This window comes from Lineus longissimus, chromosome 11, assembly GCF_910592395.1.
Source record: "Lineus longissimus chromosome 11, tnLinLong1.2, whole genome shotgun sequence".
NCBI lineage: Eukaryota > Metazoa > Nemertea > Pilidiophora > Heteronemertea > Lineidae > Lineus > Lineus longissimus.
In genome coordinates, this window is record NC_088318.1 from 6,139,003 (window position 1) to 6,163,239 (window position 24,237).

The 24,237-nt window shown below is 44.1% G+C and overlaps 1 protein-coding gene across 1 annotated transcript; it reads right to left on the reverse strand.

Annotated features, from left to right (window-relative positions):
• Positions 1-21,776: 21,776 nt before the first annotated feature.
• Positions 21,777-23,247, reverse strand: LOC135496348 (uncharacterized). Its single transcript, XM_064785632.1, has 3 exons — positions 22,592-23,247; positions 22,158-22,321; positions 21,777-21,951 (listed from the first exon to the last, which is right to left on the reverse strand). The coding sequence occupies exons 1-3, from the start codon at positions 22,976-22,978 to the stop codon at positions 21,801-21,803; spliced, it is 702 nt and encodes a 233-aa protein (XP_064641702.1). The 5' UTR covers positions 22,979-23,247; the 3' UTR covers positions 21,777-21,800.
• Positions 23,248-24,237: the final 990 nt, after the last annotated feature.

The window sequence follows — 24,237 nt, forward strand, 5'->3', positions numbered from 1 at the left end:
GTTGTGATCGTCATCGGAATCAGAGTCGAACACGTTAGCTGCTGAAACTTTGTTGACTTGTGCTCGTCTAGAATTTTGCTTCCTTTTACCACCCCGAAAGCTTGGTTTTGGCTTCCCTTCCGTGCTGCTTTTGCACAGACTGGAGAAATGATTCTGCTTAAAACATTTACTACAGGTGGTGCCTCTAGCTGGACAGGAATCTGGCCCATTAGTATGTGGATATGGACCACCACAATTGTAGCACTTCATGTTTTTCGACTGTTGATAAAACTTCTGCTAAGTTTTCTGCGCGGAAACTGCTTTTGTGAAGGGGTAGGAACTAAGGATTTCTCAATTTCTACATTCTGTGCCCTAGTCAACTCGTTGTTACGAGCTTCAGACAAAACGTCAGTCAATGTCATGATTGTGCTCAATGCCTTTTTCCGGACCTTGGAATCCCTCATTGTTTTGATGAGTTGAGATTTGATCTCAGCGTTTTTGTCAGTAAAGTCGCATGTTTCTGGCATTTGTCGCAACCTGGTATGGTACTGATCCGTTGTTTCGGTTGCGGCTTGTTTTTGTGTGCGAAACTGGATCTTCTCGTACTCAACGTTAACCTTGGGTCTGAAATAGTCTTTCAGCTTGCGCCTTGCGGTCGCAAAGTCATCACCCGTTTCCGGAATTGTTTCGAATTCGTCAAAACTTCTTGGCCCTATCAGGTGGAGCAACATAGCTCTCTTGCGTGCGTCGTTTGTGACATTGATGGCACAGAGATAGTTCTCCACCCTTTTGATCCACTTCTCCCATAGCGTTCCTGCATTTGATCGATCATCGCCGAGAATTTGGTCAAAAGTTTCCACCGTGGGAAGACCCCCGAGGTTAGACGCCATCTTGTTTCGCGCGTTGACGAAAACTTCGAAACGGCTGTCCGTTTAACTCTCAAACTACGGTGCTTTCACGATTATTCACGACTAGTCAAGGTTACTTGACTGATCTATACAGTGCTAACTATATGCTGGATACTTAAAGAAAGACCGTTGCTTTATCCTCGTCGCCATTTGTAGAATTCTTGGGTGAAAAGCAGAAAGACGATGCTCTCGGTTTACATGCGTTTATTGGGAATATCTAAAATACCAACTCAAACATCTGAAACGATACAGAAACGGCACCTGGCCGGTTTAGTACAAACTAAACAACACTACATATACCCCGTCGGCATTAATATGTGCACTTGTCCACCCTGTACAACAAAGAATAGGGCAATTGGATTGTACTTCCTGTTAGTATAAAAGCGAGCTCTGCGTATGACGCGCTTCTGCACATGCGAAGCTAAAGATGGTCTGTCTTTACTTATACATGTCATGCTCCAGCCAAATACATCTATTATGACATCTTGATATCCGTAAACAAATTACACCATGACCAGAAAATATCATGATATATAATAATAATAATATAATGATAATAAATACCGGATATCATAGTGCCTTGTACATGCTAAGCATGCTTCAAGGCACTTTACAATGGAGTTAGAAGCAAGTATTTGGATTCAAACAGTTTGATAGTGGTAAAACAGATTGATTAAAAAATGGAGTCTCTAAAACATAGATGGCACATTCGGAATATAAGTCTATGTAGCTACCAACTAAAGGCTTCGCGGAACAAATGGGTTTTAAGTGATTGTCTGAAAGTTGACACACGCTCTAAGTCCTTCATGGCATCTGGAATCACATTAAAAAGTCTTGGTCCACTGACTCGAAATAATCGGTCTCCATTGTTCGTTTTGGTCCTTGGGACGATAAGTCTTGTTTTGGCTGACGATCTTAGTGACCGAGCTGATGTATAGGACCTTATCATATCACGCAAGAATGAAGGTGCACTGTTGTTAAAAGCTTGAAAAACCATAAGGATAATTTTGTATTTGATACGAAACCTCACCGGCAACCAGTGCAGCTGCTCCAAGACCGGAGTAATATGTTCTCTGCGTTTGGTACGCGTGATTATTCTGGCAGCCATATTCTGAACACGTTGGAGTCTGCCAATTGTTGCATCTGGGAGACCATAAAAGAGCGAATTACAGTAGTCCAACCTGGATGTAACCAAACCATGCACAAGAAAGCGACATGCATCTTCTGTCAAGCATCGACGGATTCTACCCACGTTGCGCAATTGCATCATCTTGTAACACTGTTAATGTGAGCTTCCACAGACAAGGAACGGTCAAACATAACACCGAGGTTGCGAACGGTAGAGGCTGGACTAATTGATATCCCATCTATGCTGAGGCTAAGATCATAATCATGACATTGGTTTTTAGGAGCAAACAACATGACCTCTGTTTATTCACTGTTTTGTTTCAAGAGATTAAGATCCATCCATTTTCTGATATCGTCGAGGCATGTTTCTAGCTGTTTAATATATATATCTGTTTATTCCTCCTATATAGAAGATTACAAAAAATTCAAAGCAACATAAAATTATAACAACTAATGTACACTATTTACATACTTCTAGCTGTTGTCAAAAAATATGTAGTCTTAGGCAAGAAAAACATTTTAGATATAATTAGCCTAAACATTCCAGCACTGTGCTGTGATCCGAAGAAGTGCTACATTTTCTTCATAATCAAAAGCGGAAAGTTGTTTCCCAAGCAATGTTTCTGTGAGTTCATCATCGCACATGTTCCACAGTGCTGTGCTGAGTTCAACTGAGTTCAACTGATTGGCACCGGTTGTCCAAATATGACATGAACCATTTAAGAGCCGACCCTGTCACATTGTAAACTACTCTCAACCACCTCATAAGCCCATATTAACTAAACACGGCAAATCTGACTTTGGAGTTAGTCTGACTCTGTTCGATGTAGCATTCTCTGGAAAAATCAGTTAAATAATAGCGTCTTCACGAAAATGCACGGTGTTATAGTATCCTGTATCATCTCATACATTATCCTTATACCTGTTGTACTGCACATGCTTACCAATTATGATAGACAATAAAGTCACTTCATGTACAGGAGCCATAGAGTTATCATCTCTTTGCATGGTGTCAGAAGTGGGTTTTGAGTTCTAATTCTAATTATGGAAGGCCTCAAAACGCCAAAACCGCTGCAAGTGGAATCGACAAATCTCGCTGAAACGTGGAGGAGGTGGAAGCAGCAATTCGATTGGTATGCCACTGCTTCAGGACTCAAAACGAAGGGAGAGGATCTTCAGTGCGCTACGTTATTGCACGCAATAGGCGAGGAGGCAGCTGAGATTTACGGGACCTTCGTATTTACTGATGACCAGAAGGATAAAATCAAACCACTGGTAAAAAAGTTTGAGGACTATTTTACACCAAAAAAGAATCTAACAGGTAGAGCGACATAAGTTCAATTCAAAAACTCAGCAAGAAGGAGAGTCGTTCGATGTTTTTCTAACGGAACTTCGAACAAAGGCAAAGACATGTGAGTACGGGAATCTTACAGATTCGTTAATTAAAGACAGAATTGTGTTTGGTGTGAGGGATAATGGGCTTCGCGAACGTCTTCTCAGGGTAGCGGACTTGAGTCTCGTTAAATGTGTCGAAACCTGCAAAGCCGCAGAACTCTCGAAATCACAAGTCGCGGAACTAGCAGAGACAAAGAACGCGCCGGTGGGTGTAAGTGTCAATGCTGTTCGCGCCAAAGATGGTGCGGGTGCCAGGCCGTACCCTCACCAGAAGTCCCGGTACATGGATAATTGCAGAAACTGCGGTCGGTCCCATCCACCACGCCAATGCCGGGCATATGGCAAACGTTGTCGGGCATGTGGTAACATGAACCATTTTGCCGAGTTTTGCTTGAAATCAAAACGTGAGTTCAGAACCAGACAGCCGATCCACATGTTGGAGGTGGATGATGATAACGAATATCGTGACGTTACAGACGACTTGGAGGAGCTCTTTATAGACGCGGTAACCAACACGGGGGTTGGTGCAGATGAACTGTCTCCATGGCAGATCGCGCTGCCGCTCAGTCGTTCAAAATCCAAGGTCAGTTTCAAGATCGACAAGGGCGCGCAGGCCAATGTTATTCCGTACCACGTGTTTCGAAAGCTGAAGAAGGCGCCACCGCTCTCCAAGGCAACGGTAAAGCTATCGGCGTACGACGGTTCGAATATAGCTGTTCGGGGTAAATGTATCATGGATGTGGCTACAGAGGCAAAACGTATCCTTTTGAGTTCATAATAGCGAACGTAAAGTCTGAACCTATTCTAGGTGCGAGATCGAGCATGGATCTTGGACTACTGCAACGCATCTTTAATATAAATGGACGTACGAAAACCGATCAGAACGCGAATATTCTTGACGAATACCCAGATCTCTTCGTTGGCGTGGGGTGTATAAAAGGTGTGGTAAATCGGCTTACCGTTATTAGTGAAATGGATGCTTTTATCCAGCGGTCTAGGCGATGATGCTGTGGTCGCGGTACTCGAGCTTCAAGAGGCCCGAATGGGATCTCGGGCGTATGACGGCGTGGCTGTGACCCGTCTGGGTCGGTCGGAGATGACAATCATGATGTTTGGATTTGGTGGGCTCCTACTACATCCTCCCCCTGCCTGAAAAGGAAGGCGTGTCCCCAGAGGAACCGACTGACAAGGCAAGCTAGAACTATGCCACTGGCGGTTACTGAGAACAGCGCTAATTAAATAATTGAAAAGAACCGTAATTATACAAGGTAACGCCAAACTCAACTGGGTATTACTAGTATGCATGTGAAATATACAGAACAGTCATGGGAATAGATATAAAGACACATGTAGGTTCATACCACATGTGGGAAGTGCAATCATATCATAGCACAACAAATGACAACTAATAAGCATAGTTAAAAAAAAAAATCGGCAGTGTACATACAGTTAACCAAAGCTTTAACTATCGGTCATAAAATGTCCTGAATAATAGAAGCTGATCACTATCACATTACTCAGGTTCACATATAATTACAAATAATGAGGAATGTTACAATTTGTAAAGGGCTTTCAGATTGAGGGCGTTGCAGGACAGTATAACTTCTGGCAGCAGGCACAGGATACGGCTGAGAACTGGAAGCACCAATGAGCAGCTTTCCCAAGGCGTGGTGACTGAATGAGGTAGATAGGGGGCATCACTCTCGATAACAAGCCGGGAAATTGGCATAACTCGGATGGCCTCCTGCAACTGAATGTCACTGCACAGTAAGCTGGAAATGCCAAAATACACGTTAGGGCATTGTGACCAAGCGGTAACATCCTCCTGCCTCCCAGTAAAGCAATGCAAGTGAATAGGGACATGGGTAAGTCTCAGCTCTTGAATGAGCACCAGCGTAGAGGTTAAAGCTGAACCATCTCCAGAATCACGGCAGTGGACGACCAGGGATTTGTTGAAGTAGTCAGCGAGTGGGAGAATTGACCGTAAATAATTTTCTTGACTTTGTCTTTTGTTCTCAAGATGACAGCAGGATGATCCTCGGCAGAGACGGCAAAACCCATAGTCAAAACCAATCTCGCCAATGGCAACACACTTGGGATGTTGTAGGTAGGAGACGAATGAGCGATTCCCCTGCTCCCTTACAAAATGTGGGTGAATTCCGATGGTGAAGCTAAATCTCGTTTCTACAAGTTCTGGTATTCTGCTCCAATGATCAGGGTAAACAAAGTTAGTGATTCCTCTTATGAATTGAAAATGAGTTTGATTCTCTGCCTCGAGTTGGGTAAATGACCTTTTGGCACGATCCACCAAAGTTTCAACATGGAAATGTCCATCCCAGAGGGCTCTTTGGAGATGGCCTGATATCCACAAAATGGGCGCGTTGCTCCGGGGAGAGATTTAATAGGAGATTGTAGAGCGTCCTCCAGTGAAAAATAGCAACAATAACATTGGGAACATGGGGACGTGGAATTATAAGTTCTCCCGATATCTGATACGCTGCTGCCAGTAGGTAGGTGTCTTCCTTCGAGTCGAACTGCGCATTCGGTTCTGCCGTAAACAACTGATGGTATAGTACGTATTGCAGTAGGTCGTCGTCTGACTGTAGCTTAAGAGTTTCCACGAAGAACTCCAAAATGACAACTAAAAGGTGTACCCAGTCCTTAAAATCTTGATCACTCGGGAACGGACAGTGAGGGTGCCGAAGAGAATGGAATACACGCACTGGTCTCCTGCACTTGGCAAGTTGTACACGCAGTTGAAATTTGCAGGAGCCAAGAGCAGTGTTCATGAAGGACATGACGATTTAACTTTGTTCCAATTCTTTGGTCGCACAATCCACACAAACGAGAGTGTGTCTTTCTTTTTCTTGCTTGGTCCTGGTATTCTTTTGGTCTGCCTTCAGCCATGTTGCTGCAATCAGTAAATAATAAAAGATCATAACACCAACCAATTATCATTATTTACAGTACAAGACAAAGTTAATGAGAGGTTAAAGCTGTAACTATTAACCACACAATTGCTAACACTTTCAGTGACTGAAGCTTTCACTATCAATCATCCCCAAAGATCGAATTAACATTATTTACAGTACAAGACAAAGTTAATGAGAGGTTAAAGCTTAGCTATTAACCACACAATTGCTAACACTTTCAAATGTGTTTTGCCTTGCAATGGAGGTGGCTTTTCCAATGAGTCATAGAAATCTTGGCTCATCACTGTAACCTGTGCTGCTGTGTCCACCACCGCTGACACTGTCTGTCCTAATATTTCACACTTTACTGTCAGATTGGTACTGGTAGTCTGACCGGATACTTTTGAAACTTGGAAAGTTGAGGAGGGTGTTTTAATGCTTTCTTCTGTTGTTGTTGCTTTCTTGGTGTCAGCCTCATCTTCTTCGTTCTTTTTTTACCTGGGAGGACTCCTCTCCTTTGTCTACATTGCCTTCAGCTACATTTGTGTTATGTTTTGATTCTCCGGATGAACTGCCTGGATTGGTTGCATCAAACACCCCCCTACAGCTTAAAGTTTCAGCGACACACCCCGGTGCTAGGGTTGGAGAAGTATTTGATGTCGATTGCTTTGGCTTCAGAGGTGTAGAAAGATTGAAGCCCTGACTACTAGTATCCTTCCTGTCTTCCTCTATGGACTGGTTAGTAATAGGTAAGCAGTCGGCTATAACCGACACATTCCTACTATTACTCACAACGTCGATGGGACTGGGACAGTCAGCTGTCACTAACACCTTTCCCAAATCGCCATTGCCTGTATCCTGATTTGCACAGTGAAGTGGCTTCTGATAGGAAGTTTCTTTGATATCTGTAACTGAAGACGCAGCACCCTTGATTTGTGGTAGCTTCATAACCGTGATTTGTATTGCCGTGTCTTCGAAGACATCATGTAAGATTTGTACGACCTTTGGCCACTGTAAACCATCTAATCCACAGCCAATCTTCGGAATAGACAAGGCCGTGTAACCATTCTTGAGAAGATGCTTTTTCATCGCTACAAGGCTTTCACGCAGGTCTGCATAACATGGTTTTTGCCAGTGGGCCTGTTTTGTGACCAAGTAATAGACGGGACGCTGCTCCCGATAAAGAACTCCTATTTGGCCTACTGCGACTTGCTGGGCTAATAATTCCTTTACTCCGTTGTATCTGGATTTAAATCTTGATGCAATTCCGGCACCCATGGCAAAATCCGCACTAACGCAGTGAGCCAACGGTTCTGTTTTTTGGCTAAAGAGGTCTCCAATTTTTTCTGTGATAGTGAACTGTTCATTTCGGCCTTCCATTTTGACTTGGGCAGGAACACGGCCGACCTGTTCTGCCCCTCCTAGTTTAACGTAGACTTAGATGAGTCAGCCAACTTGTTAGGTTTACGCTGACTTTTTGTTGGACAATCTTTTGAGAAGTGGCCATCTTGGCCACATGAGTAACAGGCGCCAGATACTCCCCGGGGCTGTGTGGGGGCAACTGATTTGGGGGCGCTACTTGCTGAGGTGGGTTCTAAGCGCTTCAGAGTTTTAAGTAGTTCCACCATAAGTTCCTGGGTTGTTGAAGAGCCCCCCCTGACTTGGTCTAGGGTTGGTCGGACTAAAACGATCCTGTCTGACGTTTGCACTCCGCCAATTATTGGGCCCCAGTGGGCGTCGTATTTGGCGTATCTCACCAAACTCATCCTCCTCCCACTCACACTCTTCATCATCGTCCGGAAATGCTAGTCGCCTTGCTGACGCTGTTGGTCGTATAGATCCATATAAAACTTTCTGATTGGCACTAGTCAGCTTCATTAGCTTTAGGGCTTCATGGATGGTCCGTGGGTTTTTATCCATGACTACTTCTGCCGCCCGCTTCTCTCGGGTCCCCTTGAGGAATACTTCGATAGCAATCTCGTCAATTGTTCTTTGACGCGCTCCAGGGTGAGCATCAAGGGTAAGAAAGTGTACCCTCTGTGAAAATTCCTCCAAGCTCTCATCCTCCTTCTGTTTTGCTGCATGGACCTTCCGTCTAGCTGCTGGTGGAGCATCCTTAATCTCGAAACGCTGTTTGAGTTGATGCTTCAAGGGCTTATACTCCTTGAGATGAAGCTTAATGGCATATTCCAATGCTTTCTTGGCTAGGCAATCCATCAACCTGCTGGCTTTCTTGGTCTTTCCCCATTTTCTACGATCAGCAATACGCTCAAATTGAAAGATAAATGGCTCCCATGCCTCTTTAGAGTCGCCTGAAAATATTGGCATCTTTGGCAATGGTGGTGTCCTGCTTCGCTGCCTGCGACCTTTATGCTTCCTCCTGGCTCGGCGACCATACTGTTCTCTCCGTTCATCCTCAGACGATTCAGAATTTGTTTCCTCTGATGTGTCTTCTGTACTTTCCTCAGATGATGATGACTCATAAGACACAGTATGTGTCTTCTTGGACCCTTGGGTTGTAGGCTCGTCCTGCACTGCTGATGACATTTTCTTCGTGCCACTGGTCGTTGGTTGGTCACGACGAGTCAGTTCATTTGGCTGAGGTCCAGCTTGCTTCCTGTCTTGTTTCTCCGGTTTTTTGTCCCCAATACCTGCTGCTTGATTTCCACCTGCTACTTTCACGCTGGACGGCTTCTCGACCCCATGTACACAGAGTCTGTTGGATAAACATTCGACAGCTTCTTTACCAATGAAAATTCACCATCAGTCCTTTTCTCGTCACTTGGTGGTATACTGGAACTTGCATCCGGGGCTTGAGAAGCCTTCTTTTCACCTGGCCTGTCTGACCGCGGTAAACTCGAAAACATGGTTGATGGTTGAGAGGCCATCTTCTCACTTGACAAGGGGGGGGGTTCAAAACACCACACGTCTCCTCTCTGGGTCGACTAGAAAATATGGGGGGTGGTTGACAAGCCATCTTCTCACGTGATGGCGAGGAGTACATAAAACTACTAGCCTCCTCCCGGGGCCTACTGTATGACATCGCCATCGGATCTCTCGAGCATAACATGCCGACTATTTGATCGACTGACTCCTGCAACTTCGCTACCTCATGCTGTATCTTATATTGAAATTCTCCAATTCGTTGATCGTTCTGGTTGGCGATGTTAGAAATTTCCCGCAAACGGTGATCAACTGTACACTGTAGCTGTGCAACGTCATGTTGGACTGTATTCTGGACTTTACTGATAAGCTGCTTGTTCTGGCTGGCTAAGTTTGACAGTTCCCGCAATCCCTCTGCCATTGCCAACTGCTCTTCTGCGGGGGTTGCGCCATCTTGGCGGGGGGGTTGAAAAGCGAAAATGCCTTTTGCCGTCAGTTCCTGACAATCTTTAAGGGGTACGTTAGTACCCGCAGCTAATTCTTCCGGCGAGTGAAGCCAACCTTTTTCTCTTAAGTCCTTGATACTTTGAGCACGCCCCCCCCCCCCCCTATGCCATTGATCTGTTGCAATGCCTCAATTGATACCGTATTTGGATTCATGATACAGAAGTCTGAATTGGTACCGGAATATATATTTACAGATAATGACACTGAGATAACAGAATGAAAACTAACAATCAGAAATCACATGTGCAATTAAAATTTTCTCACTGACATATATAGCTAATTAAGGCTGTAGGCCCTACAGTATTATAGCAAAACAGTGACAGAGCCCAAATTGCTGCGATTAAAAAACTGACACACACACTACCAGCCACAAGGGCACAACTGTATAAGCGAGGCTGATCAAATACAAATAAACAAATCATAGAGTGCACAACTTGCGCTCGGAAATCACTGCACACTAACAGTATCGGCAATAGAAAACACTGATGTACATGTATGCAGAATACACTACAATAATATACGCACGGACACTGTCCCGTAGCACTGTAACTCACACATTTATTTACTGACACACAGAAATCTGAACCGGGGACCTCCGGAAAAAGAAAGCTGAATTTCTGCTAAACTGCTCTAGTCACGAGTCGCTCCTGCGGTCACAGCCTCTAGGGAACGCAGAATATTTCACTTCTGACACCAATGTGGTAAATCGGCTTACCGTTATTAGTGAAATGGATGCTTTCATCCAGCGGTCTAGGCGATGATGCTGTGGTCGCGGTATTCGAGCTTCAATAGGCCCGAATGGGATCTCGGGCGTATGACGGCGTGGCTGTGACCCGTCTGGGTCGGTCGGAGATGACAATCATGATGTTTGGATTTGGTGGGCTCCTACTACAAAGGCGTCACACACAAGATCATATTAAACGAGGATGCTAAGCTGGTAATTCATCCAGCCAGACGCACTCCGGAAGCGATAAAACCTAGGCTCAAAGACACGCTGGACAAGATGGTAAACAACGGTATTGTTGCGTATGTGGACGAGCCGACCGATTGGGTTAACAACATAGTAGTCATAGAAAAGTCAGATGCCTCGCTGAGGGTCTGTTTAGATCCAAAGGAGCTGAATGCAGCCATTAAACGTGAACACTATCCACTACCGACAGTGGATGACATAAGCGCTAAGTTAGCAGGTGCAAAATACTTCAGTGTCCTGGATGCATCGTCTTCTTTCTGGCAGATTAAGTTGGACGAAGACAGTTCGAATCTTGTGACATTCAATACATGCTTTGCAGATATCGCTTTAAGAGATTACCTTTCGGAGTAGCTTCGGCAAGCGAAGTGTTCCAGAAAGTGCTTGCTCAGGTACTGGATCGTCTTGAACAAACTCCATTGATGACATGATCGTGTACGCCGACACGAAAGCTGAGCACGATAGAAGATTACGTCTAGTGCTAGACAGACTACGCGAATATGGCATCCGGTTATATCGCGCAAAGTGCAAAATTTGCATTATGCAAGTCAAATACGTAGGGGTGATCTTCACAGGTGATGGGATAAAAATTGACCCCCAGAAAGTTGACGCTATTACAGCAATGCCAACTCCGCACGATAAGCCAGCTCTGATGCGCTTTCTGGGCATGGTAACTTTCTTTGCAAAATTCACACCGGATATAAGCGCCATTACTGCTCCATTACGCCAGCTACTGCAGAAGGACATCGAGTGGCGCTGGGATCAGAGGCATGACAGTGCCATTGAGACATTGAAAACAAAACTGACAAAATCACCTGTCTTGGCGTATTTTGATCATACAAAGCCGATTGTGGTCACCGCCGATGCCAGTAAAGATGGCTTAGGGGCAGCTATCTTACAATCAGGCCATCCGATAGCATTTGAATCAAGAGCACTCACTTCAGCAGAACAGAATTATGCCCAGATAGAGAAAGAAACACTTGCAATCACGTATGCGTGCGAACGTTTTCATCAGTATCTGTTTGCATAGCCGGAATTCTTGATTCAGTCAGATCACAAACCCCTCGAGGCGATAGTGAACAAGCCGATGCACAAAGCCCCACCCAGGATACAACGATTCCTGCTGAGGCTTCAGAAGTACCGTTTCAAGTTAGTACACGTTCCGGGAAAAGAAATGTATGTGTCAGATGCATTATCTCGAGCTAACCTGCCAGGACAAACGAACAGTGACATGGAGAAAGAGGTTGATCTGCAAGTTCATTTTGTTGGTGAAAACCTGGCAATCTCTCCTGAAAAGCGCAAACAATTTCAGGCAGCCACCTCGAATGACGTGGTATTGCTCAAACTAATAGACTATGTCAACAATGGCTGGCCAAAATATCATCACGATCTCGATTCCGAACTGCGTCCGTACTAGCATGACAAGGAGGAATTTTACATCGTGGATAACATTATCTTAAAAGGCGCGCGCATTACTGTACCGAAATCTATGCAAAGTGAAATGGTTGAACTGGTGCATGACAGTCATCTTGGACGTGAACTCTGTAGCCGCAGGGCAAAGGAAATTCTATTCTGGCCAGGTATGATAGCGCAAATTGAGGACAAAGTTGCAAAGTGTGCAGTGTGTCAGAAATACCCACGAAAAAACCGTAAGGGGCCGCGCATGCCACATGAAACGCCAACACGTCCGTGGCAAAATGTTTCCACTGATTTATTTTTCTTCCATTGCAAGGATCACCTGCTTGTCGTCGATGCCTTCTCCGGATATTTCGAAGTGGAAATGCTTGAGAATACTTCTGCAAATACCGTGATCTAACACATTAAAAGAATATTTGCGAGACATGGTATCCCAGAAACGCTCCTATCTGACAATGGCCCACAATACAGCAACCGGAATTTCAAGGCATTCGCCGAAAAATGGAACTTCACGCATAAAACGTCCAGTCCGAGGTATCCGAGGTCAAACGGGTTAGCCGAACGAACTGTTCAAACTGTCAAAAATCTCCTCAAGAAAGCTAAGGCGAACGGTAAAGACCCGTACTTGGCTCTACTTGCGTATCGCGACTCACCACGTGATGGTTTACCATCACCTGCTCAATTGTTGTTCAGAAGAAAGCTTAGGACACAGTTGCCAATCACAGCAGCAGCTTTAAATCCTAAAATTCCAAGTGCTGGCGAAACCCGACAAAAGCTAATTGAACGACAGAACGCTGCTAAACATTATCATGACGCGCACGCTAGCAATTCCGAGCTCACCACACTGACGCCTGGTGAGAGTATCCGTATTGAGAATCATCAAGTGAAGGACTGGTTACCAGGAGAAGTGGTCTCCACAACCCAATATCCGCGGTCGTACAATGTTCGTACACAAAGTGGCACGACACTGAGGAGGAATCGTTCCCACTTAATGAAAATCCCACAGGACAGTGAGAGGGAGGTAACCAATCACAGTCTTGAGGACACTGGAACAATCCGATAATCAACCTGGTGATGCTAATGTTACTTAAATGGTTCAGCCTAATGACTCTGTAGTGATTACTAGGTCTGGTCGGGTCTCTAGACCCAACCCGATGTACAATGACTTTGTTGAAGAATATGGACTTCGATTCTCTTTTGGGTTTCGATATTGCAACTTATAATCATGTAAACACATTAGCACTTTCTAATTTTGTATTCCAGCTCAGGTCAGACACGTCAGATAAGCTTCCAGACATAACATTAGTGCTAATTAATATTCATTCATCATTATTATACTGGTTCAGGACCACGATATCTGATTCGTTGAGGACTATTTGGAAATGACTTCTGTAGACACTGGTTACCATTGGCAACCGCAACTATTTTATATTAGCATTCTCGTTTGTTGTTTTTGACTGAATTACTTAACCCATGTTTCATTTGCACTCTTTATTAATTGCTTTATTTTGATACTAACATAATGTTAGTTGAGGCTGGGAAAGGGGAATGTTATAGTATCCTGTATCATCTCATACACTATCCTTATATGTACCTGTTGCACTGCTCATGCTTACCAATTATGATAGACAATAAAGTCACTTAATGTACAGGAGCCATAGAGTTATCATCTCTTTACACACAGGTGCAAAGCTCAAGAAATCGGTAAATCTGACTTAGGAGAGTTAGTCTGAAACTTTTCGATGTAGTATTGTCTGGAAAATCAGTTTAACGACAGTGTCTTCAAGAAAATGCACAGGTGCAAAGCTCAAGACTTCGAAATTATGTTAAGAATTATAGATAAGCTAGAGTAAACCTTTCTGAATTGTAGAAGTATATCAAGTAGCTTTCTTTCGTTATACGATTATAATAGACAGACCCATACTATTGTGACATCGCGGATAATGATCAATACGCCAATACTATTTTGATATCGCAGATGAAAAAGTGGCGAAAGTTGAAATGATTTGTGAGGCCAATATAGTTCATTTGAAAATAGATCCAAGCTATGAGGATAAAGGACTTAAACTAGTGGGAAGTGCTGTAGAGACCACACGCACGTTGTCGCTCGATGCATTTCAACATGATCAAAAGGGACTGAAACTGGGTGACTGACATGGAGTTTTGTCTTGGTAATCGTGACGTCACGTCAGTGGCCTTAGTGTCGATTTCTTCATAATCAAAATAGCAGTCGTAAATCAGTCAACCTGAAGTATATCAAACAAGTAGCTAATGACTCAGTGAGTAATCTAACTCTGCTAATGCTCTGCACTTGGATGAGGAGTACCAGTATTCTATTTTCATATATAAATGTATGTTGAAAGCTAATCGAATCGCTGTTGAATGTGTGGAAGGCTTGTTTGAGGAGGCTATGGAACTACGGGGCCCACATTCGCAGTGTAAGTATGTCTGCTAAAATATTCGAATGTCTGGATATCATATCTGAAATAGTTCATGGTGAATGCAATCAATATGAACACGGCTCACATACTCGTTACCCAAGATCTCTGGACGTCTAGGGACCGACCGTCATCAGAGCAACCGCTTCTACTCAACCAGCAGCTCCTCGAAATCGTACAAGCCTACGTCATGACCGTCGTTCTTCTACTCGGAATCTCTGGTAACGCGTTGTCCTTTGTGATATTCTTCCGAGTGAGAAAGTGGGCGGACGCCTGCGTCCAGTACCTTAGTTGTCTATCTGTCTCCGACACTGGAGTCATTCTTATTCTTGGGGTGCGAGATTGGTTCGCATTTGGTCTAAACCACATCACAAATGGAGCTTACGTATTCAACTTAATCCTGTACAATAACGCAACATGTAAATTTGTGATCGGAGTTTGGCATGTTTTTGAAGTAATATCGGGTTGGATAATTGTAGCCTTTTCGACAGAAAGAGCTTACGTCGTGTGGTTTCCTCTAAAACGCGCGAATATCACTCCGAAAATACGTAAAAACGTATTATTGATGATATCTTTTAGTGACGTGTTTTAAGCACCCCAGATTTTGGCTGGCGGAGATCATTCCAGGTACACCTGAAATTTGTTTCTATAACACGAACCCAATTATTGTTTCTACGATCCTGAACCAGATCGATATCACTTTATATGCTTATGCACCTTTCATCTTGATATTTTTTGCGAATGTGTCCATCGTTCTTGCGATTTCTCTCTCAAGTACTAAACATCTGGGAGGAAATCGTGAGAAAAAACGGCAGGATGGGAGACTGTTGGTGTCTTTAATGTCTGTTTCGACCGTTCATATAGTCCTTTTTTTGCCTTCCGCAGCAGTTTTTACTTACATCGCGGAAGCCAAGGAGAATGGAGACGAGCAATCACAGTTCTTGTGGTTTTTGATGAAATCCCTCGATCTCGTAAGTGTTCTTAACTACTGCTTCAATTTCATTATCTATGGGTGTACGCTGCCCTTTTATCGCCAAGAAATCAAAAAGATGTTTTCAACTCAAATAAGAAATAGCAATGGGCGTATTTTCAAGTGATTAAATACGCCGCCGCGGCAAAGAACCATGGCATGAATTGTATCAGTATACACAACAATTTGTATTTGCACAGGACCACAGTGTACAAACGAGCATGCTATATCTCACTGAGAAGGCGTGTCCAGTGATCACATTCGTTTGTTACGAAAGAGTACTTCAATGAGAATCGGCTATTTTTCAATGGGCTATACCCCGTCGGCATTAATATCTGCACTTGTTCACCCTAACGATTTCGGCCATTGGAATGTATTTCCTGTCAGTAGGCCTAATAGCAAGCTCTGCTTATGACTCAACTTTGCGACCCGGTAGATTGCTGCGAGATGCGGTATATAGCCCGCAGCACACTAGCCGCCAACTTTGGCGACAAGAAGCGTTCAGCTGACGCCTCCCGACGCCGAAGTTGGCGGCCAGTGGATCCCGGTCAGAGCACACCTGCCCAGAATCGGCGTCCAGTAGCGTCGTTTCCGCCACTTTAGGCTGCCATTTTGAAATCATGTGACATCAAGACGCATACTGATTGGCCATAGCCTCGCCGCCGACGCCAATTCAGGCGGCAACCCGTAGCACACCTGCTTCTTCTTGCGTTTAAACGCGGCGACAGGCGTCAAAAATCAAACATGTTAGATATTTGGCGTTTAGTTGCGGCAAGTGGCGTCAAGTCGCGTTCGCCGACGCCGTTCTTAGCAGACTAGGGATTTTTCAGGTGTTCAGGACTCTTGCGGCAAAAAACGCCAGTGAACGCCAAAGTTGGCAGCTAGTGTGCTGCGGGCTGAAAATACCCGTTCCGCAACTTTGCGCCCCGGGCGAATTCAGCGAGAGGGGAAGAATAGCCGTGCCGCAATGTTTCGGGCAGGGTAAGGTTGGCGGAACGATGATATTGTACCGGGTCGCAACGTTGCGGCCCGGGATGGTTTGTCGCCCAATTAATTGACTCTTTGTTGTAATTGTCTTGATAGCCATCGCCCAGGACATAGTATAACTTTTTGCAGTGAACTGTCCCATCTTACAATAAAAAGAGGATTTGTAAACACTCCTTTTGCATAATCTACATATTTCATCGATCTGAACCAAAATTTTTGAGGGGAGAGCTGGAGAAGTACATGTACAGACATTTCGCTCTCACTTTTCATTAAGTCGTCATTATTAATGTAATATAGATTCTGAGCCTCGACCAACGCCAATATATACGCCACGTCATCACTACAACTCCGAATCGGACAACTTCAGTTCATGCTCTATTCTTCCATTTACCTGTCCCACTACCGAACCCATAAATATATTTCTTAGTCCAATGTTGAGGAAAATAGTGTGGGAGTATGGTAAAAATAGTAATGTCCTGGTTGAATATATAGTCGGTGTGTCCAAGCCCTGAGATGACCATCAAAGTGGCCTTAAGTCTATGAGGCAATCGGTATGTGACCGAGCAAAAGTGTGACAACAGCTCCAGCATGCTCGCCAGTGTTACAGCACAAGATAGGACACCAGGATTTGGCTTTCACATTCTGAAGAGGGACAATAATACAGGGTTATCCAATCGAATTGTCTGGCCAATGAAAATTTTTAAGTTGGCCTGATAGTGGGTACACCCCCCCCCCAAAAAAAAATTCTTAGCAGCTTTACCGAACACTCCAATTGTCCATGCCCCAAACTCCGTGCGGAGTAGTTTCTTGATATCTGTTAAAACAAATTACGCCATTGTAACAACACACACTTGGCCGGGGCCCACTATTCTTCTAAAAGTTGGCCAGGGATTGCCCACCGTGTGTGCGGGGTTCAAATCACAGGGTTGTTTAAATAATCAATAGAGAAACTCAGTAATTCCCTAGGATCCACATATATTATATCAAATGTAGAGGTCCTAAACCTCTCAATACAAATACAAATTCAGTTACCAGTACATGAGTGTACCCAAACAACTACCCATGTATGTACTATACTCAATACATGTATGATGTACACCGTACTGCATGCACTGCAGACTGCAGTAGGCCTTGGGCCTACAGACCAGTTTTTACAACTGGCAGCTATCCAACTTCCATCAAAAACCGAGAAGATGGGCCTAATGCACAACAGATCAGGTCCCCTTACAAGATAATCAATAAAACCTGTCCTGCCAGCAGCAAAACACAAGGGCCAAAGTTCTTAAGGTTAAGGAGTCAAAACTGCCAAACTCAAGGGCGTGGCCAACAGGGCAAGGTCACACACAAAAACCTCATTATAAACCACAGGGACAGATCCACAGTTAAAATAAGGGGTCCATTCTGTGCTTGGAATGCTATTCCTTCACTTTGGCTAGGACATCAAGGTGGTACTGGTCGAAAAAGGGTTTAAATATGCATTTTTATCAGAGAGACTAAAATAAATGGATGTTTTAAAATTGGGACCAAAAAGCAGACGACCTCGAGTCTGTTGTGCAGAAACAAATTAGGGAAGGCCTAATTACTCATTATGATGATATCAAAAATCATCTAAAAATCATAAACAAATATTAATTTTACTCAAATTATTTTAAGATGGGTATTTAAGTTACTGTTTTAGTAATCTCCCATGGCAACAGCACAAAACGACAAAACAAATATGGCAGCACCTGCTGGTGTGTCAACAGGTTGTCAATGGCAACAGAACCAATTAACTCAAAAGAGACAGCAATTAAGCTGAGCTGATCCCCAACTCTTAAGGATCAACTTCACTACTTTACACCATGATCAGAAAATAAGTAAATAGCACCCCCATATTACCTACAATCGGTAAATCTGACTTTGGAGAGTTAGTCTGAAACTGTTCGATGTAGTATTGTCTGGAAAAATCAGTTTAACAACAGTGTCTTCAAGAAAATGCACAGGTGCAAAGCTAAAGACTTCGAAATTATCTTCCGAATTATTGATAAGTTGGAGTAAACATTTCTGAGTTGTAGTAGTATATCAAATAGCTTTCTCACGTTGTACGATTATAATAGACAGACCCATACTAGTGTGACATCGCGGATAACGATCAATACGCCCATACTATTTTGATATTGCAGATGACAAAGTGGCGAAAGTTAAAATGAAATGTGTGGCCAATATAGTTCATTTGAAAATTGATCCAAGCTGTGAGGATCAAGGACTTAAACTAGTGGGAAGTGCAGTAGAGATCACGCGAGGAAGTTCGCGTAATTAGCATAGACCCTCGGTCGTGATGAGAGGACTGGTACAGTACACTAGCGTAATATCCTGGAGAACAAGACGGGTCAGATCAGCGAGATGACCTCCAGAGGAGGGAAGATACATGTACTATACATGTTCTGAGTCAGGATCACTTGAGTGTGTGCTTTTCCGGGACAACTGTGTTCGTTATTGACTGAAACTGGGTGGCTGTCACGAAGTTGCGTCTTGGTAATCGTGACGTCACGTCAGCGGCCTTAGTGTCGATTTCCTCGTAATCATAAAATCAGTCGTACATCAGACAAACTAAGTTATATTAAACAAGTAGCTGATGACTCAGTGAAAAATCTAACTCTGCTAATGCTCTGCACTTGGATGAGGAGTACCAGTATTCTATTGATATATATATCTCTGTTGAAAGCTAACCAAATCGCTGTTAAATGGGCGGAAGGCTTGTTGGATTGGAGTATGATGCTAAGGGACCCTCGTTCGCAGTATAAGCATGTCTGCTAAAATATTCGAAAGTCTGGATATTGTTTCTGAAATAGCTCGTGGTGGATGCGATAAATATGAACACGGCTCACCTACTAGTTACTCAAGATCTCTTGACGAGTAGCGACCGGCCGTCATCAGAGCAACCGCTTCTACTCAACCAGCAGCTCCTCGACCTCGTGCAAGCCTATGTCATGACCGTCGTTCTTCTACTAGAGTTTCTCCTAAATCCCGACAGTTCACAGCCCTCGAAAGTTCCTTTGTATCAGGCCTTGCTACGGGACAATGCCAATTCATAGATCATGAAATAGGCATTCATTTTGTGGAGACCATATTGTCCAAGCTATTAATGAGGGTTATTGAATAGTGCTGTCATGCCCTTTTTGTCTGACCTCATCCCAGTATAAATTACGCGCATGCTGTTGGGCCTGTCCCTCTCCTGGGAAACTTAACCTGGGAATTACGAAACCAGTTCCACCTCTACCTTGGTCAGCCATAGAATTTGACTCGCCGTTCCGTACTGAACATGGATTTTGATAATGAGAACATGTTGATTTTGGCCTATGTGATAAATGAACAACAACTGGAGGATTTTACTCTGGCTGTGGCTGCAGTTGTTACAGCAGAAGCCAATATCGGTGACATCTATAACGCTCTGTTTGGCAGATACTACCAAGATCACATTAGTGTCGACGTCCTTGCTTATCTGGAGGGCCGGCCACGACTTTTCTTTACCCTATCAGGGATTACCAGAAACGACTTCAATGATATGTTCAATACTTTTCGTGATCACCTGGTTCCCACTCGACGTCCCGGACCTCTCTCCCCTGAAAACAAATTACTTCTCTTTCTCGTTTGGGCAAGGCTATACCCATCCTATGCCATTCTTTCAGTAATTTTTGGAGTAAGCGAGAAATACATTTCCGAAACCATTACCAAGCTATTACCAGTCATAGCCTTCTCAACCTACCGGCGATACGTCAGGTGGCCGAACCGCCAGGAATGGGCCATGATGAGACGACTTCCTGGTAACTGTGTCGGTATAATTGATGGCACCCCACAGCCCATCCAACGGCCACTCAGGGGAAACTTGCAAAGACTGTTCTTCTCTGGACACAGGCATTGTCATGTCATGAATTCCCAAATGGTTGTCGACGCAGAAAACTACGTCATCATGTGTCGCCCAGGATTTCAAGGTTCAACCACAGATGCCCTGGCATATCGGTAAGAACACCAGTCTGACTTAAAGGGACTCATGCGAAAAGTTTTTGTACGCCAGACACCGTCTCCCGGCAGGTGGCAGCACGTGTTTTCCCCAGTAAATTTCCACAGAATTGGGTCCAAAATCAACAACTACACATGTGTACAGTGTGTGTATAGCGACTATGATCTATTTGTAGACTGTTTCATTACGCATTTATGACATGCGGCGATTTTAGAAGCATTCTATCTTAGGGGGAAAACGCCTGCTGCCACTGCCGTTAGATGGCAGTACTGTAGTTCTCGGCGTGAAATAACTTTTCGCATGTGTCCCTTTAAGACAAGCACTTTTAGAACGACGTGCAACGCCGCCACTATTGGCAAAATCTGCATGGTACTCCTGTACAGAAATGAATGGGAAAGATGCGAGAAACAAAACCAAAAATCCCTCGAGTCACAAAATCACTGCACTTATCAGTAGTCACCAGTACTGTGGTAAAAGAAGCATACAGGGTTCTCAAAAAGTCTCCCTCTTGCCTGGAAGACGCCCTTCTGTTAAACCCGTATGAATCAATGTTGATTTGTTGCGCTATGCTGTGTGACAACGGATTAACCCTTTTGAGCCAACGAACAACTACAGAAGGTTTTCTGTGACACCCTGTTCTTGCACGCAGTCCATAATTTAATTTCCATTCCATTGACAGGATGATACCCGAACTTTATGTCCCTCATGGTCATTCCATACTAGCCGACCAGGGATATCCTGATGAGCATCCTTTACTAGTTGCTGGTGGCCGAGGAAGGGAATTTCGTGCAGCCCGAGTTAGGGTAGAACATTGCTTGCACGATGTCAAAATTTTCAGGTCATGTGCAAGATCACGACACCGCAGGAAAACTGTGCCGCCGATTTTTTCATGCGCCGCTGGTCTTCGAAATATGCGACGTGGTTCATTTAGAAGAGCAAATGTTCTTCTTGGATAAGCTGGTGGTCAGTAACATTCACATCTGACTCGAAGGGACATTGTGATGCGAACGAACATGTTTGAGGATAATAAATTGTGTGTAGACAGGGTACTGTCATCTGTCTTTCAACCAAGGTGTTCAAATAGTGAGGTTTAGATCTCTGACGTTAGCGTAAATGCCAACAGGCCATGTTCCAATGGATTTCAATAGAGTTTGACATCATTACCGTTGGCGTTTATGTTAACCTCGGAGATCGAAACCTCACTGATGGAACAGAGATTATGGTGCAAATAACAATTTTGCTGAGAACCTAATCATTAAAACTATACTTTTGGATTACCATTTTTTACCATATTTATTAGACAAATACAATTAATTGGCCCCATTGTTGGGGTCGGCTGGTTCCAGGCGGTTGATGAGCAACCTGGTGAGGTGATCCTGTTGATCTTGCCTGGCCTCTAGTCTCGTCAGGATCCTCTGCAAAAGCACCTGGTTTTGCACCTGCAGTTGTCTGAGTCCACCCCTGTGAAGAAAGGAAAGGTCCTGGTGTTAATGCGGAAGGATTGACGATTACGCAGAAGAGTTGTCTCAAGTAAAGGATCATGAGGAGTCTCTGGACGAGTTAACACTTTCAGTAGCACCAGCCTCTGAAAAATTGATGGCAACATTGCTAGTGCCAATGATCAATTTAATATTTTGAAATGTTGGCAACCATAGATGCTGGCTTACCTTGGAAGTTGGTTCAACTCATTGACATTGTCTTCAAATCCGGCTCCATCACCACCTTCTGCTTGGTTGTTTTGGGCAACTCCACCATCTTCCGGATTGTTTGCCTCACCCTCATTTGCCAGGGGGTCCGCCGCCTCTCTCTCAGCCGCATTGTTCATGTTATCCTGCAAATGGAAAACAACTTTTAGTATTCCAATGGGGGTTCACCTGGGATTATACAGGGTGTTAAAAATTAATTGTTTAAACTGCACTGGTAAAGCTCATCAAGGTCTAAAATGCGTCCTTGATTAAATAGAATTGCCCTAGTTCTCATCATGCCTGGAAGTATTTTGACACCTGTCAAAGGATTTCACTTTAGGTAATAATTTAAAGATTTCGGGCTATTTTTAAAACCCTGACGCGTATCGGTGATCAGGTCGTTGTTGGCTACTTACCTGCAGTTCCCTCGGATCAACCAGGCCTTCTAGATTGAAAGCAAAACGGTCGTCCCGCCGATTTGGGTCCTCCGGCAAATGCCCATTCACCAATTGCCTTCGCTGTATGTGCCGGCGGACAACTCGCAGGCGGTTGGCCACGCCCCGTACAGGACCCGCATATATGTTGCGGGCGTGTTCCGTCAACACCTCCCGTTGCGCCATGTGGGCAGCTATCCGCACATTATCATTTCCGAAACGATGATTTGCCTCTTGGTAGGCCGCAATCTCGGCGTCGGTGACGGCGTCTCGTCTGTTTCTTCTTGCTGCCATTTCCGAACTGTTCAGAGGAACTGTGCCCTTGGAGTGAGTAAGGATAGTACACCAAGAACTATCCACCCAGTCCATTGTATTCAAGCATTCAAAAGTGCCAAAAAGTTCATTGAACAGTTCCACCCATTAGATAATATTTAGAGGGAGATGACCCAAGAAATATTCAGGAAATGTACACACCATGAGGTTACTGACAACAGGCCGATGATCCTTTTCATGGCAAGCTGAACAGCCCACCTAGGTTTGTGCACTCATGCCAAGTGAAAGGCAGGTTATTGTCCCGTCAACAATGCCTATACAAAAGAGCTACTTGGGAACTTTAGAAGGGTATGAACTGTCAGGATATAGGAGAAACTCTACCAGGAATTTTTGGTAACACATTGTCCTTTGTGATATTCTTCCGAGTGCGAAAGCGGGCGGGCGCCTGCGTCCAGTATCTAAGTTGTCTATCTGTGTCCGACACTGGAGTCATTCTTATTCTTGGGGTCCGAGATTGGTTCGCATTTGGTCTTAAGCACATCACAAATGGAGCATACGGATTCAACTTAGTGCAGTACAATAACGCAACATGTAAATTTGCAGCAGGAGTTTTGCATATTTCTCAAGTAATATCAGGTTGGATAATCGTAGCCTTTTCGACAGAAAGAGCTTACGTTGTGTGGTTTCCTCTAAAACGGGCAAACATCACGCCAAAAATAAGAAAAAACGTATTATTGATGATACTTTTTAGTGGCGTGTTTTTAAGTGCCCCCCGATTTTGGCTGGCGGAGAACATTCCAGGTACACCTGAAATTTGTTTCTATAAAACGAACCCAATTATTGTTTCTACGATCCTGAACCAGATCGATATCTCTTCATACGCTTATGCCCCGTTCATCTTGATATTTTTTGCGAATGTGTCCATTCTTGTTGCGATTTCGCTCTCAAGTACTCAACATTTGGGAGGAAATCGTGAGAAAACACGGCAGGATGGCAGACTGTTAGTGTCTTTAATGTCTGTTTCGACCGTTTATATAGTCCTTCTTTTGCCTTCCGAAGCAGTTTTTACTTACATCACGGAAACCAATGACATTGGAGAAGAACAATCACTGTTCTTGTGGTTTTTGATGAAATTCCTCGATATCGTAAGTGCTCTTAATTACTGCTTCAATTTCATTATCTATGGGTGTACGCTGCCCTTTTATCGCCAAGAAATCAAAAAGATGTTTGCAACTCAAATAAGAAATAGCAATGGGCGTAATCGCCAGTGATTACATTCGCCACCGCGGCAAAGAAACATGGCATGTATTGTATCAGTGAAGACAACAACGGCATTACTAAAACGCGGAATTCCG

What these genes read in the sequence shown, in the direction of transcription:
- LOC135496348 (XM_064785632.1), bottom strand. Translation starts at nt 22,978, where the DNA reads ATGGACTGGGTGGATAGTTCTTGGTGTACTATCCTTACTCACTCCAAG. An exon ending in TTGATCCGAGGGAACTGCAG is followed by an intron (nt 22,322 to 22,591) that starts GTAAGTAGCCAA and finishes TTCCATTTGCAG; the next exon opens with GATAACATGAACAATGCGGC. An exon ending in GAGTTGAACCAACTTCCAAG is followed by an intron (nt 21,952 to 22,157) that starts GTAAGCCAGCAT and finishes CTTTCTTCACAG; the next exon opens with GGGTGGACTCAGACAACTGC.